Source organism: Stenella coeruleoalba (assembly GCF_951394435.1).
Source record: "Stenella coeruleoalba genome assembly, chromosome: 14".
Lineage (NCBI taxonomy): Eukaryota > Metazoa > Chordata > Mammalia > Artiodactyla > Delphinidae > Stenella > Stenella coeruleoalba.
The window spans coordinates 71,850,492-71,866,901 of NC_137160.1; the positions used below are offsets into that span (position 1 = coordinate 71,850,492).

The window sequence follows — 16,410 nt, forward strand, 5'->3', positions numbered from 1 at the left end:
GGGTTTGTGCCCCGGTCTGGGAGGATCCCACATGCCGCGGAGCAGCTGGGCCCGTGAGCCATGGCCGCTGAGCCTGCGCGTCTGGAGCCTGTGCTCCACAACAGGAGAGGCCACAACAGTGAGAGGCCCGCGTACCGCAAAAAAACAAAACAAAACAAAACTGCCTCCGTTACAAGGTTGCTTCATAAGCGTCACATCTCCCTCCCACTCCATGTGGTGGGGCCTGCACAGGGCGCCCGGGCTTGGGGAGCGGGCTCCTGTGGAGGCCCCCTTGCCGTATGGCTCAGCGGCCTCCACCCCAGAAGCGAACAGCCCCTCCCAACTTCCAGCTGCTTCAGACAAGACACGGAACAGCGGGCTTGGACATCTGGGCAGAAGGGACAAGCAATTTCCAGAGGCGGCAGCGGGCCCAGCTCTCTCCGAAGCACGCCAACAGTCCCCTCCCTTGTGGGTCCCGATCTGGGGACTCATGCCTTGAGAACTCTCGGCAAGCGTGTGGGAATCACTTCTGCCAGCGCAGGGAGGCCCCCCGCAGGGAGGGCACCAGACGTTTCCTAAGGCGGGGCCTCTGAGGCCTTCTTTGAAACAAAGTCTTTTTAAAAATAGCTTCAAAAGTAGCCATTCAAGGGAAAAAAAAAATTTTTTTAACCTGTACAAATAAATAAATAAAGGCAGACAAGACACGATGCTTTGCCTGGTACCAGGCTCAGTGTAACTTGGAGGGAAACAGGTCAGGCGTTGGCTGTTTTTTCCCTTGGGTTCCACTCAGTTGACCTTTTGGTCTTTGGTCTGGGGGGGAACACGGTCAGGAAGGCGGCAGAAGGGACTCTCGCTTCCCACCATCTATGAAAATACCGGTGCCCTGTGGCTGGCAAGGACCAGACACTACACACTGTGCAAGACGCCCTCCCAGCCTCATACAAGTTCCCTGAACCGAGGAGGACCCTTCCTGTTTCGGGGAGGGCAGGGGGCTGGCCTGAGGTCACAGTCACACAGGCGGTCAGGGGGTGGGTACAGACACGACCCAGCAGCCCCACCCCATCGAGGCACAGCCAACGGCACGATTCCGTAATTTACACGGCGGTCTGGGCATTGCTGATCCTCTCCCCGCACGGCGGGGCAGGACGGCCGGGGGCTGCTCTCATCAGCACATTGCCTCTGCCGCGGGAGTGGGGACCATCGCCAGGGCTTTCCACACCCCAGAGTGGGAGCCTTGTGGGCCAGACGCGTGGTCTTGCCCCCAGCCCCCAGCCCCATCACTCAGCACGCCCTGCAAGTGGCTACTCCTGACTTCGATTAATCCTCTCTGATGAATCCTGTTTTCTTCCTGCAGCCTTCCTCAAAACAGAAGGACTCCCGTGGATATCCTCCTTGTCTTAGGAATTTCCCACTACACTGCCCAGATCCAGGGTACCTGACCACAGCACGACATACGCCAAGGATGAACTCTAAAGGCGGGAGTCCCTTCTGTTCAGACGGCCGCCGCCATGCGTGTGGCCCTGCTCCGGGGTGAAGCGTGCCTGGCTTGACGCTCACTGAGAGGGAAGTGGGTCCGAACAGAGGGTCCACTTCCTCTCAGCAGCCACACCAGTTCTCTCCATCTCAGCGTGACTTGGCGAGATGCCCCACACAGGGCTAACCTTGCTCTCAGCCTGAGAAGAAAGGAGAAACTCTGGACGGCCTGTTAGAAAGCTACCGAGAATGGTCAGAAGTGTTAACAAGGTAACACAGAACTAGACTGGTGGGTGTGAGTGAGCACTCTCCTTCTTGCATTTGGAAGCCATAATCTAATCTCATCTCTTCACTTTACAAAGGAGGCAGTGGGGGCCCAGAGACCTTTAGTGACTGGCCTAAGGTTGCACAGCAGATGACACATCGTAGGACAGAACCTAGGTTTTCTGACTCCCACTCACAGCTTTGCTCCATTTACCACGAGGGTGATCGGGTACCACGATCACCCAGGAAGAAAGAGCTCGCGTGAACGAGCATTCTTGGTGTGCACACAGGCACCCCTGGAGTGCAAACACGCTCCCCTGGTTTGTACACAGGCTCCCCTGGTGTGTACACATACTCCCCTGGTGTGCAAACACACTCCCCTGGTGTGCTAAGTGCACAGGAAGGATGAGACCAGGGCTTCCAGGCATTCTTTTTTTTTTTTTTATTTTTGCGGTACGCGGGTCTCTCAGTGTCGTGGCCTCTCCCGTTGCAGAGCACAGGCTCCGGACACGCAGGCTCAGCGGCCATGGATCACGGGCCCAGCCGCTCCGCGGCATGTGGGATCTTCCCGGACCGGGGCACGAACCCGTGTCCCCTGCATCGGCCGACAGACTCTCAACCACTGCGTCACCAGGGAAGCCCCCAGGCTTCTTTTGAAGTCTAAGCACTGGTATTTCAAAAGTTTAATGAAACCTACTAGACTCTGAGCAAAATCCATTTTAAGTTAACCTTAATAACTTTAATTACGTTCCAACAGAATCAAATTAACTCTTCACCTCTGTTCTCACGTGTCCCCATTCCAGGATGAGTTTTCTAACGACAACAAAATCTATTTAACACATGCTGAAGGCGAATTCTGATTTTAACATCAAACGTTCCAACCAACTGCCCGGAAGAATACCGGAGTTAAACCGAAAGGAAGGGCAGAATGGTACAACGGCCCCAGGACGTTCCACGTGTGTGCACGCCACGCGGGTGGGGACAGGAAGGGATGAGCTGAACACAAACCTGCAGGTGCCCTGTGGGGACAGGAGCAGCAAGGAAGCGACACAGGCTTCTGAGTCACAGCGACCTGCATCTCAAGCCTGGCTCCGGCCCCTGGGAACTGCAGTTTCCTACAATGAGGCAGGCACCTTGTGGGGGTGACAGAAACGAGACAAGCTGCCTCCAGTTCCCAGCCCAGGGCCTGCACCTACAGGCCCCCGCTGAACGGGAGCCACGAGGAGCACCCCTCACCCTCCCCTGCTACCCGTCCAGGCGACTGCATGGGAAGGGGCATCGACTACAAGTCTCACTCTAGGTCAAGGTCAGGGAGCTCACAGGACAGGGCACAGGGCTCACGGTGGGGCCCCTGGGGTTCAGGCCAGAAGGGAGGAGGGCAAAGCCACGGGAGGCGGGCTTGTGGAGATGGCTCTCGAATTTTGGGGCTCAGAGCACAGGCTTTGGAGTCAGAGACTCGGAGCATGAGGGCCCTGGCTCCATCACTTCCTACTAACTGAAGTTAGGCCAGCTACCTCCCTGAGGCTTTGTCTTCTCATCCAGAGAATGGGAACAGAAGTGGTGCTTTCCTTACACAGACTAAATAAAACAACGTCCATGAGGCAACTCACAGAGCACAGCACGTCTGAAGGGCTCACGTCCACAGCCTCCGTCCCTGGTTGACTTTTCCTCCTCAGCACCTGCTAACACACTTAATGTACCTGTTCATCTTACCTACTGTCTTGTCTCCCCCAACAGAATGTCAGCCACAAGGGCAGGGATTTCTGTGCTCTGTTCACTGCTATATTCTCAGCTCCTAGGACAGTGCTTGGCACACAGTAAGTGCTCAGTAAGGATTTGGTGAATGAATGGCTTGTAAGTAGATTAGGACAGGGGTGCTGAGACTGCGCTAACAGCACCTGTATTGCTAAACTGCAGGGGGAAATCGCAGGAAAAATTTCTTTGTCCTTTGCTTCCTGTGTGTTGTCCAAGACCACTCTGAGTTCCTCACCATGAGATAGAACTTGGAAAATTCAATTTACAAGACCTCGATGGCCCATCCAGTGCACACAGGCACCGGGAGAGGTGACGGGAGAGGCGGGGAAGGCTCTGTCCTTAGGGTGGGCTCGTGGTCAAGTGGGCAGCCGCCCTGGGCAGTGGCTCAAGGCCTCGTGCTCAGAAGGGCTCCGAGCTTGGTTAATGCTCTGCTGTTGCCACCTTGAAATTCTTCATCACTTTTTAAAAAGTGGGTCTACAATTTTCATTTTGCACTGGGCTCCACAAATCATACAGCCGATCCTCCTAGCAGAGAACATTTATGTACTTCGGTAAATACTAAACAACAAGTCCCAAGTCTCAAGGAAATACTAAGGAGAGATAAACGCCCGTGGGGAAAAAAAGGAAGAGTCAGAGGCGACCAGAGGAAGCGACCTGAAGGAGGCAGAGGCGGGGCATTTGTCGGAACGTCTATGATGCCACAGGTTATTTTGCCCATTGGAAAATGAGGCCTGCCCAGGTCCTATGACAGCCAGGTGAGGTGACAGATGACAGAGGTGGAAGCCAAACCCAGGCCTGTCCCTCCCCAAGGCCAAAGCTCATGGAAAAAATGTCTAAGGGTCACTGGAGGTGTTATTGCAGAGGTCAATATGCAACATGGGGCAAACACGAGATGCCAAGCCTCCAGGTGTGAAGGCGCGTACGGGTGCTGAGTGGAGAAAATGACGGTCTCTGGCATGTGGTCGACTCCTGCCGGCTCCCTGGGGCTCCTGGCCTCTTCCCACCAGCCAGTGATGCCTTTATATAAGTGATGCCTTTACACCCTGCCACATCTGTAACACTGTACAGAAACCTACTCACTTACATGTCTTGTTTTCTCTACATTAGACTGGGGCATCTCAAGAACTCCCACAGACTGAGACTGGTAGGCAGATTCTGAGGTTGCCCAGGACCCCAGGCCTTGGGGCAGGCACCCTGGATGAGCCCCCTATGCTGAGTGTGCTGGGACCAGGGAACAGGATGGGAGAGCTGCTCCCTTCATTAGGTTATACCCTATGGTAAAGGTGATGGGATGGTCCCTCTCCTGATGGCGTTCCCTGATGGCATCAGATTCTCCTGTAGGCCTTGAAGCAAGCCACCACCCGTGGAATCTACAGCTGCAAGAGAACGCATTCTGCCAAGAACCAGTGTGAGCCTGGAGGAGGACCCAAGCCACAGATGAGATCCCGGCCCTGGCTAACACCTTGACTGCAGCCACGTGGACACAGCTCAACCACGTCCGGGTTCCTGGCCCACAGGAGCTGTGAGGAAATAAGCGTGTATCGTTCTGGACCACTGAGTTTGGAGTAGCTTGTTACACAGCAGTAGACAGCTGACACAGCGGCCTGCTGCACAGAGCCTGGATGCCACAAACGCTCGACATCTCTTGCCGGGACTTAAATGGACAGACTCCCAACAGTCACAGTCAAGTCTTGACGGCTAAGAAACCATCAAGAAAGGCAGAGAGAAACCTCAAAGGGTGGACAGGCCTCGAAGAAGAGGTTGTGAATAAAGATTGGGAAGTGTGATCTGAAGAGCAAGGACACACCAACCACCACCCCTTCCTGACGCAGTTGGGGTGGGAGAAAAGCTTATATGGAGAGCAGGGTCCTCTGGGGATTTCCAGGTCAAGACCGGAAGGAGGAGAGGGTAGAGGGAAAGGCAGAGCTGTAAGGGAGTTCACAGTTTACCACTGAAACCAGATAAAACAGAGAAGACAAAGTCCTGCTGCTTTGGCCCAAACGTTTGCTTGGGCAAGTAAGAAAAGAAATTAAAAGAACGCTAATGATCATTTTCACGTGCTTGACTTGAAATACTGGATGATAAAACCCCCCAAAAAAACAAAACCGCAGGGCTTCCCCTGTGGCGCAGTGGTTGAGAGTCCGCCTGCCGATGCAGGGGACACGGGTTCATGCCCCGGTCCGGGAAGATCCCACATGCCGTGGAGCGGCTGGGCCCGTGAGCCATGGCCACTGAGCCTGCGCGTCCGGAGCCTGTGCTCCGCAACGGGAGAGGCCACAACAGTGAGGGGCCCACGTACCGCAAAAACAACCAAAAAAAACAGCAAAACACTCACTCCTGATCCACACTCTGGAAAGAACACAACCATATTCCCTCCCCAGGGCCCCGCCTGGCACACAACCACTTACGCCTCATGCCAGACGGAGGCGACTCCCAGCATGGTGAGGGAGCCAGGAGCTGCTGCCAGCAGGCCATAAGCTCACCAGTTCCCACAGTCTGAACAGCGCAGCTTCCCAAAGAGGATCGCTGGAGGCCGGCGGCCATCTGCACACGCAGAGAACAGGACAGAGGGAGCGAGAGCTGGGTCTACGGCTCTGCGTCACTCAGCTTCCCTCTGGACGGGCGGTAAGCAGGTCTCGAGATGTCCGCCCGAAGGCCTTCGGAGAAACCATCCGGATGACAATAGAGATTCTGCAGAAGGTGTGTTCCTGTTTACATCCTACAGGGATGTCACTGGGTAAAGGACGCAGGCTAGTCCAAGTCACAGGACAGCCACGGGGGTGGCCCTCTCAGCCCCACACAGTGGACGCGGCACCTGCTGGGGGTCAGAGCCTCTACTTCTGAGCTGTGAACCTAACACTGATAGGAACACCATCCTCTGAAGACCAAACGTAGCCACAGTCCTCCACGCCCATTGTGGACCTGGCTCTGTGCAAGGAGCCCCACGCAAAGTATTCGCCAACCCTGAAAGGTCATAGCTTTATCCATTTTACAGATGGAAGAACGGAGACCCACAGAGGCACAGTGACTCCCAGATGCATGCCGGCACCTCTACTAGTGCAGAAGCCAGGCTCCGAGGCTAGATCTGCCTGACTCCAAAGCCCACGTCTTTCCTCGACACATCGTTCTCACACATGAATGCAATTCGCTGCAGAATCAAAACAAAGTTAATATGTTTAAACTGCTGAAGTGCTTTGTGCAGGCAGAGAACTAAGACCCTGTCACTAAGATGTCACCAACAGTTAGGGACGAGACAAAAACACAGGTACCTGCCAGGGAAGGCAGGTATGGTACCCAGCACAGAGAGAAATCAAGAGCCACCTGCCAAGGAGAGGGAAGCCACAGAGGTTTGGGATGGGAGCATGCTGAGCTGGCCATGGACTGTGGCCAACTGGAAAGGGAACTGGCTTAGAGAAAGAGCCTGGTCAGGGAGCAGGGGCAGGACTGAAAAATGGCACATTCGACGAAAGGCCAGTGACGAGGGTGAAGGAGGAAAAAAGCGTGGCGACCAGGAGGAAGAAGCACGGGCGCTTCCAGACTGGCGTCCCTCTGACAGTGGGGACGATAAACTGACGCAGAGCGATGGGTGGATGGGTGGCCCCTCAGTGGATCAGGGGAGGTACAAGGACCTGACTGATGGTGCCACCAGGGGGGGACAGGGGAGGAAGAGGGCAGGTGACAGAAGATCCAACCCACGGATTCAGCAATTTACTGGCTACACGTGGCTCTAAGATCACTTCTTGGAGGACCCGAAAGATGAAACTGTCAATTAAGGGTAGACAAAGGGGCAAAGAGAGAGGCATATCCTGCGGCCTCCCCAGTTTCTCTCCCTCCCCAGCGCCCTTCAGAAACCAAACCAGGCCAGATTACCTTCAGGATGAATGTGAAGCAAAGAGAAATCTCCTCTCCCCAACTCTCCTCCCCAAGACGAGCAACCAATGAGGGACCATTCCACACTTTTTTTTTCTCTAGGAGAAGCTTAGAGAGCACAGGCCTGAAAATGCAAATCCACACGCAGGTGCCAATGAGTTTCAGTCAAAGCTCACGCCAGGACAGCAGGACTGCTCCTGTTTGGTTCGGAGGGTTAGAAACCAGGACGGTGTCCACTGCCTAAAACGGGGCGTGGACATCAAGGTGAAGGAAGAGGGGAGGAAAGGGGAGCCTGTGAGGATGGGCTCAGAGACCAGGTTCCCCCCCCCGCAGCCCAGGTCTCCCAGAGCTCACGATGGCCCTGGGGACCCACTGAGAGCAGCACAGAGGGACTCACGGTGGTCACCAGGGCGATCTGACTTCCTAGGAGGCACCATCACAAGTCAGCAGGGCTCTTGGGTTCTCGCCCTGCCGCGGCCTCTACCCACCTGGGCGAGCTCAGCAAGTTCCCACGCCTGTACGTGCAACACACCTGCTCAACTGAACCACGAAACTGGTCCCCGGAAAGGTGGTGTCCTATGACAAACTCAGGTGTTGCGGGCAACGGAGGGCCCGCTTCGAAGGCAACCTTGGGCCTCGGATTCCTCACCTGCGACCTGGGGGGAATACCCCACCTCCTGGGGTCGTTGTGAGGGTTAAATTTGGCAATGCAGAGAGCTGCCATCACTTCCCTTTGTACGGTCCTCTCCAGCTCCAAGCTGTGCAGAGAAAGGGGCCTTTTACTGGCCAGCAGCACATACACATTTTCCTACCACTGCTATTTGTAACTTCTTTATTAATGGAAACAATTCAAAACACTGTGCTGTCAGTTCAGGAAGGGCAATTAAAAAACGAAAGACCATCTAAGTGAGAGGCTTAAATGCCATCTCTGGGGCAAGAGGCCTGGAAGAAAAGGATCGGCTTGAGGGGGAGAAGAGTCCAAGTCCATGTAAGGGCTGGTGAGGAGCTGGGGGCGCGGGGATGGGGCCCCACGAGGCGGGCAGCAGGCCCTCCGCCCCGCTCTCCCTCCCCCACAGTCTCCAGAGCAGACTCTACTCCTCCCCTCCCCCCTCCCCCACTTGGGAATCCAGCTGATTCCAGCCTTCGAGACTCTCAGCAACCCACACCCCCAGTCTGAAGAGCAAACGTGTCACTGCCGCTGTTCCTCCCTCCAGCATAACGTGAAAACGAGGACCCACAATTGTAATAAGACAACTATTTCTCTACACATATGAGCTTTAGAAAAAATGGTGCCTCCCTTCCCTCAAACACACAGAAAACTTCAAAGACAGGCGAGGCAGAGCTCTATCACTTCCGCGGGTGAGTTGAACCAGGATAGCCTGCTCTCGGTAATAAACGGCTGACCTCAGTTTCTGAACACATATTTCCTTTTCCAATTAATTTTCCTCCTCCTCCCAAGATGAAACAGACATTAAAAAAAAAAATCCTTTAAATTCTGTTTAATTCTTTTTTTTAAATCTTAGATGTTTACTTTTTTACACTCTAAGAGCCAGAGTTTAAGACTAGTTCTTTGGTGCAGAAGAGTACATTATATAATGAAGTGCTAAATCTTCTGTAAACCAACAAAACACCCAATTTTTGGCAAAGAAAAACAAATGTGCTTTTGGCGTCTACTTGTGAATACAGCAACCGAGGACTACAAGCTTGAGAAACTTCTCAAACGAGTATACGTAAAGATTTCTCACTGGCACACACGCACGCGCGCGCGCGCACACACACACACACACACACACACACACACACACACACACACACAAAACACCTTGAATTAATAAACTGAGGGGTTGAATGTCTGTTTCAAATCAGCAATGTACTTACCTCAAAAGGAATACCTTCCCAAAAGCAGGATGGAAAAGTGAGAACATGCTAAAATGATTATTTTCTTTAAAGCAGAAGTAAAATCTGGAAGGAAGTTTATAAAGATACTCATCATCACGGTAAAGCCAGGGGGGTGGAATACTGGCCATCGTTTTTTTTCTTCTCTAAATGTTACATAATGTTATTAAAGCCGTTTACAGTTAAACGTCTAGATCACTTGTAAAGCTCTCCTTCTGTCTATGTGTTCTGGATCGTTTTTAAAGCACTACTAAAAAGCTGGTGTAGTCTTTCTCGAGGGTCCTCCCTTTTGGAAAGGCACAAGAGTATTTCTTACCTGCTTGGAAGAAAGACTTCAGGACGAAAACACTAAGTCTGCTTACCTGTGGTTTAACTTGCGATCTTCATCGCTGCCAGCCTCCAACTGCAGAGAAAGAAAGAGAATGTCACAGCCCAGATGCCGCTATCGACAAGCCTCAGACAAGGCTCACATTTCCTGCTCTGGTGTCTGCAAAAGATACAGATGTCCAGGAAACCTGGTTCCTTCCAGAGAGCCGCACCCTCTCCTTACCAATCCTGCTCTGCTGCTCCCCTGAGTAATTTCCGCGGAGGAATTTTCAGGTTTCCTGATGTTTCCCCACATGCCTTCCGAGGCATCGCAGACGGATGCCTGCTAACAGAGCGCTCCTGGCCGGCGCTGCTACTCCACACGCTTGTTCAGCCCTGAGCTCTCCATTTTCCAGGGCTGCTTTGGAGCATATCCTGTTTTTCTGTTTTAAGGGGAGGGGGCAATGTCTTAAGAGGCTGTTTCCTCCCTTCAAGCTAGGCAACAGCTGAGTGATCAACACCATTTTAAGCCACACCACACAAGTTAAAAAATAAATAAATAAAACCACCACCACCACCACCACCACCACCATTCCAGGCAAGTCTTTCTTAATGGAATGTGGCCAGGATCAGGCTGTCTGTGGGTCATGAAGCTCTTGGTGGTTCTCAAAAAGGCTTAAAGTTTAATATAAAACTTTCTAGGCTATTGGTTTATTTATAGACATGAAAGAAAGGGACATTTAATATTTCCTAAATGTTACAAGGCCAAGGGCGTTAGAGGCTCCAAGAGTAACCACGATTTAAGCCCTGACTGCAATTTTTCCTTTTTTTTCTTTCAAGGAGAAAACTTAAATGAGAAGAAAACACACATCCCAACGACTCTGCACCACTGGGACTTGGCATGTTTTGTATGTTACACAGAGGAGCCCATTGAATGGGGAAGAGAGAAACCTGGAAAGCAGTGATGGCTGGAAGAGATGCAAGGCTGACTGAGGACAGAAACCAGACAGAAGCCAGCAGTGGTGGGAAAAGGGTTACGGAGATCATGTAGAGAGAGGTCTGGGCAGCAAGGCACACACGCCACAGGTGGCAATTTCACCAAGGAATGAGTCCAGCAGAGGGTCCTGGTCCTACGCTGTCATTAGATCATGTATGTAACGCACTGGGCAGAGGCAGAGACCATCAGTTATTTCTCACACTCCCTACCCGACAACGAAGGAGAAGTGGAAACATCGGGGACAGCTCTGCTGACCACAGGGCCACCAACTTCGGTGCCGAAGTGAAACATACACAAAACAACTCACACAACCGCAGGAACAAACTTGGAAGAGACTGCTGGGTCTAACCCAGTGGTTCTCAACTGGGGGCAACGGATCTCAGCAGGGGACGCCAGGCAAGGCTGGAGCCTTTTTTGGGAGGATGCTACTGGCATCTAGTGGGTAGAGGTCAGAGTGCTGCTACACTTCCTCCAACACACAGGACTGGCCCCTGCAACAGACGGCTCACCCAACATCGGCAATGCTGGGGCTGAGCAACCCTGATCCAACCCCGCCACCTCAAAGGGACTGGAGATCTGCCCATGAAAATTAGTCACCTTGAACATCTGTCAAAAACCACAACGTAAAAAAAAAAAAAAAAAAATCACAACATTACAACCCATTCCTGAGAGCTACTGCTTTACCTATTCTTGGGCTCTCTGCCTGTTCTCACAAAAGAATGAGACAAGATTAATGAGATAATTAAAGATTGGGGGGGGAGGGGCTTCCCTGGTGGCGCTAGTGGTTGAGAGTCTGCCTGCCGAAGCAGGGGACGCAGGTTTGTGCCCAGGTCTGGGAAGATCCCACATGCCGCGGAGCGGCTGGGCCCGTGAGCCATGGCCGCTGAGCCTGCGCGTCCGGAGCCTGTGCTCCGCAAAGGGAGAGGCCACAACAGTGAGAGGCCCGCGTACCGCAAAAAAAAAAAGACTGGGGGGGAAGGAACAAAACTTAAAAAGAGGGAAGCACTGCTTTGCAGGTCGGGCTGTGACTTCCCTTAGTTCCCACGCCGTGCAGCAGGACCACGGGCTGGGGAAGGAAAGAAATGCCCTGAGTGTCTCTGACTCAACGAAGGATGCACATTTTGAGGAGTAAGGAAATGATGGGGGGCGGGGGGGATACAGGCTTCAAAATCATTTAATTCTCGCTCACTCTCTGAGATTCTCAGGATGAAAGGCAACACAAGGTCAGTTATTCCAGAGAAGAAAGCCAAAGAACACACATTAGAGGGAAGCCAGCCCTTTCAGATGAGCTGAGGCCCAGAGAAGGGAAGTAACCTGAGGAAGGTCAGACCAGAGGCACAGCCGGCCTGGTCCACGTCTCCTGATCCTGTGCACACACGCCTGCCCTCTCTGTTCCTTCTTGCATCTTTGTGCCTCGCCCCACATGGAAGAAAGCCTCACCTTCCAGGGAACATCCCAGCCTCTGCTGGCTCCCTGGGCAACTAATGCCGCTGATTTACTCAAGTTGAATAAAAGCTGGTTGAGTTTTATTCTTATTTTGGAGGTCACTGGCATTTGGTGAAAATAAGGCTTTCTATTACAATTTAAAATGTGCCTAGTGGAAACAACCCCAATGTCCAACAAAATGTACATCCGTACCATAGAATATTACTCGGCCGTAAAAAGGAATGAGGTCCTGACACGTGCTGCAACACGGATGAGCCCTGAAAACATGACGGTGAGTGAAATAAGCCTGACACAGAAGGCCACATAGTGTATGATTCCACTTATATGAAATGCCCAGAATAAGCAAATACACAGAGACAGAAAGTACATGAGTGGTTGCCTAGAGTTGGTTACAGCAGGGCAGGGGTGGTGGGAGGGAGGCTGTGGCTGATGGCTCAGGGGTGTGAGGTTTCTTTTGGGGGTGATGAAAATGTTCTGGAATTCGTGGTGATGCTTGTACAACCTTGTGCATACACTAAAACCCACTGAACTGTACACTTGACAATGGTGGATTTATGGTATGGGAATTCTCTCTCAGCTAAAAAATGAGATAATAAAATGAAAATTTTTAAATGTGTCTAAAGCAGAAATAGATCAGGTGCAAAGTAACGCAGGGAATGTGGGGTTTAGAATCAGAGACCTAGGATGAGAGGCTCTTCGTCTAACCTCTTCCTGGAGCTGAACTATTCACTCGTTTTTGAGAAGGGACCATGAGATTAAGTGCAGAGAAGTACTTTGTAAACTGCAAGACAGCAGTTGTAGAAATGATGTAGGGGAACAGATGTCTCTGTGGGGAGGCCAGAAGCTACTGCAGACTCCTCAGCTGCAGGCTACTGGCCACCGTGCAGAGCAGGGACTGTTAGAATCTTCTGTCTGTAGACAAGATAACTCATTAATGGCTTCTCCTTGAGAGAAGGGGGCTGTGAGGTTCAACCCTGCAGCCACTCTGAGAGTGCCAGTCCCAGCAAAACAGGCTGAAGAGCTTCCCCACCAGGAGCTGGTGGGACAGGCAGGGCTGTTAAACCGCAAACAGGTCCTCTTCTCTCACAAACACACACAAACCTTTCCATGTTATCAGTCAACTTCCCCCCAGGGAGAAGGGGCCTGAATTGCCCAGATGCTGGCGGGGCCACTTCCTGGGCCTGCAGGGCCCCTCCTCCAGCCTCCTCTCCCTTCCCTAAACAGCTCCCTGCCGCCTCCTCCAGCCTGCTGTGTCTGCAGGTCAGCACTCAGTCCGGCCACAGATGTGAGTTTAGACCCAACTGGTTCTACTGCTCGGAGGCCCGAGGCCCAGACTAGCACGGTCCAACCCAACTGTGCACTCAGAGGACCAATTCCCCAGTAACCCCAGAGCAAGAAGGCACCAGTCCAGGACAGCCTGGGTCACACGCAGACGCACAGAAACCCGCACAGCGCAAAGATGCACTTTCAGCCCCAGAAAGCACTGGTGCAATCCCAGCAACCCCAGAGTCGGCCGCAGCCACATGCACAGCCAGATGCACAAAAACATGCAGCCCCGAAAGATATCACAGCAAGAAAAACCCAGACTCAGCTGCACACAAAGACATGACACACAGTCACCCAGCACCCTGAGCTCACTCAGCCACTGTCACACGGTGACGCCGGCCCCCGAGAGGCACGGCCACTCACACCCAGAGCCAGAACTCCAGGGGCGTGCAGTCGGGGGAAACAATCTCACCACCCACAGGGGCACCCGGCAGCCTCTCCCCCAGCATCACACAGGCACGGCTCCCAGGGGACAGGCCAGATTCACGCACAGGGAGCGGCACACACAGGCTGGCATACACATGCATACATTCAGCCGGGCACACAGGGAAAGGGCCGAGACAAGCCACAGGGTCCTGAATCTTAGAACCAGCATCTCAGGCAGTTACCCAATCAGGAGTCCCGGTCCCACGTCCAGTATCCCGCACAGTCACCCCCGGACGAGAGACACTGTCACACACTCACGGTCACCCCCCAGACGGGGCTCAAATTCACAAGTCACCCGCAGATGGGGGTCCCACACACACAAAGTCACCCCCAGATGGGGGTCACACACACCGGCTCACGCACACTTACCCCCAAACAGGGGTCACACAGTCACCCCCAGACGAGGGTCACACCCGCACACACAGTCTCACTGCACAGTCACCCCCAAACAGGGGTCACACTCGCTCACAGCCTCCCGCAGTCACCCCAGTCCGGCTGCCAAGGCTGGGTCGTCCAGCTGCGGCCCCGCAGGCCAAGAACCCCTTGAAGCTGCCCTGGCGCAGCCCCGGGCGCCCCGCACTCGCAGCCCAGGCCTGGCGCGGCGGCTCAGGCCGGGGCGCGGGCCCGGGGCTCACCTCGCTGTTGCTGGCGGAGGAGGAGGCGGCGCTGGGCGTGGGCGAGCGCTGCAGGGTCACCAGGGCCATGGCTGCGGCGCGGCGCGCGAGCGCCGCCGAAGCCTCGGACTAGAGCCGCAGCCGCCACCGCCGCCGCCCGGGCCGGGCCCAGGGCGCTCCAGGAGCCGCTCACGGGCGGCCGGGCCGAGCCGGGCCGAGCCGAGCCGAGCCGGGCCGAGCCGGGCCGGGCCCGCCCCTCCCTGCCGGCGTCTGTCGCCGCCCCCACCCCCCGCCCCCCGCCTCCCGCCTCCCGCGCCGGCGCGCGCCGGGCCTGAGCGCGGGCAGGGGCAGCGGCCGGGGCGGGGCGCGCGTGCGCGGCGCGGGATCCCCCGAGCGGCGGCGGGAGGCCCCGGCTGGCCAGTCACGTCTCCCGCGCGCCCGACGCGCGCGCCTCGGCCGCGCGCCCGGCCCTCGAGTCTGAGAAGCGGGGGCGCGCCCGGTGGCGAGCAAATCCATCCCCCGGAGGCCAGCCCCCTTCGCAGGCTGGAAAACTGAGGCCCGGCGTCCGCACGGCCTGGAATGCTCGGGGCGGGGAGGTGCAGCTACCAGGAAATAAAGAGCTCCTGGTCCCTGCGCCTTGAACCCCGAGGAGCGGTCTGCAGAAATTAATTAGTTCATTCATTCATTCATTTATGAAATATTTATTGAGCACCTACTAAGTGCCAGGTACGGAGTATTCAACCGTGAACAACATAGATTAGGCCTGCCCTCAGGGATTTGACAGAAGTGAGTCAAATTACTAGGCACTTAAAAAAAATTATTTTGCCAGTCTTTTTATGTGAATTCTTTGTATGTGTCCAGAAACCCAGCCAACTCCTTGGGAAGTCAGGAAGGGCTTCTCTGAAAAGGGGGCATTTGCTCAGAGGCCTGACGGATGAGCAGGATTAACGGGTGAAGGGAGGGGAGACTGGGGGGTGGGGGGAGCTAAAGGCCCGGAAACGGGAAGGAGATTGTCCATCAGAGGCCCGATCCTAGGGAAGGGAGGAGGGAGAGAGTCACGGTGCACTCTAGAAAGCTCTGGCTGCCGCTTGGAGAATGGACTGTGGGATGGGGTGAAGGGAGACCAGGGATGGGCTGCTGCTGTTGTCCTGGGAGGAGGTGACCAGTATGGGGATGGAGGGAGGGACATGGAGTAAGATACTAAAAAGGTGGTACTGGCTTGACTTGGTAATAGCTTCAATTTCATTCAAATCCCCTCCCTCCCCTCTGTCGCCCCACGCAGGTTCACAAGCATCCGCAAATTTACTGGTCCAGTCCTGCTCCCATCCGTCTCACTGCCAAACCAGCAACCCAACAGCCTCCTGGATCCCTCCAGCTGCTTCCGCCAGGTCCAGGGGCTGGGACCTCCTGCACATTCCCTCAGCATCATTCATCTCAAAGGTGGTTCTCTATGGGGTTACTATAGCCCCCACTGAGTGTTGTGGGGTTTTTGTTTTTGTTGTTTTGTTTTTTAACTTGTGGGAATATTTTTTAATGTCTTGCAGCTGGGGAGAGCTATTGGAGGTTCTGGCGTTCAGAGGGCAGGAGCCAGGAATGCTAAAAACACTAAAAGTCGTGCAATGCACTGGACAGTGATGCTGCCCCCGCCCAAGGAGAATTGCTTCATTCCCACCAGACACCTGTGTGGTGAAAACACCGTTCATAGTTATCTGAAGCCAGAACCTAATTCCATTTTACATATCAACACAAAGTATTTTTCACTGAATTTTCAGAAATGCAACTATGTTTAAATAGAGGAAAGAATATACTTTGTTTTGTTTGAGAGCTTTGTCCGGAGTTGTTCACCATTTGGGAAAAAGAGTTTATAGAGGGAAACACCACTCCTAATATTGGAGCAGTTGACCCAACAAGCAGACATCTGTAGCTGTGCTCTTGTAGACAGACCGCCATATTTATTTAGCACTTATTTTAAAATGTCGAGTGTAAGACAAAATTATGGGCAATATTCAGTTGACTAGTGACTATCTTACTTCTCAGCTCTGAACACATTCATTAAAA

General features: G+C 53.8%; 1 protein-coding gene and 1 long non-coding RNA gene across 3 annotated transcripts in view; one reads left to right on the top strand and one right to left on the bottom strand.

Moving 5' to 3' along the window:
* The window catches only part of SSH1 (slingshot protein phosphatase 1), a 63,115-nt gene extending 48,493 nt beyond the window's left edge, over positions 1-14,622 (bottom strand). The window contains exons 1-2 of one of the 2 annotated variants that reach the window (XM_079943582.1): positions 14,374-14,622; positions 9,600-9,640 (exon numbers count right to left, since the gene is read on the bottom strand). In XM_079943582.1, coding sequence (XP_079799708.1) covers positions 9,600-9,640; positions 14,374-14,442 — 110 coding nt within the window. In that variant the 5' untranslated portion in view covers positions 14,443-14,622. Of the gene's footprint in view, positions 1-9,599; positions 9,641-9,787; positions 10,403-14,373 lie in introns of those variants that run through there. The other variant, XM_079943583.1, reaches the window with a different exon arrangement.
* A 180-nt stretch (positions 14,623-14,802) lies between these two features.
* On the top strand, positions 14,803-16,123 carry LOC307197160. The gene is made up of 3 exons (XR_013831335.1): positions 14,803-15,078; positions 15,635-15,792; positions 15,897-16,123. It is a non-coding gene; the product is annotated as an uncharacterized lncRNA (long non-coding RNA).
* Positions 16,124-16,410: the final 287 nt, after the last annotated feature.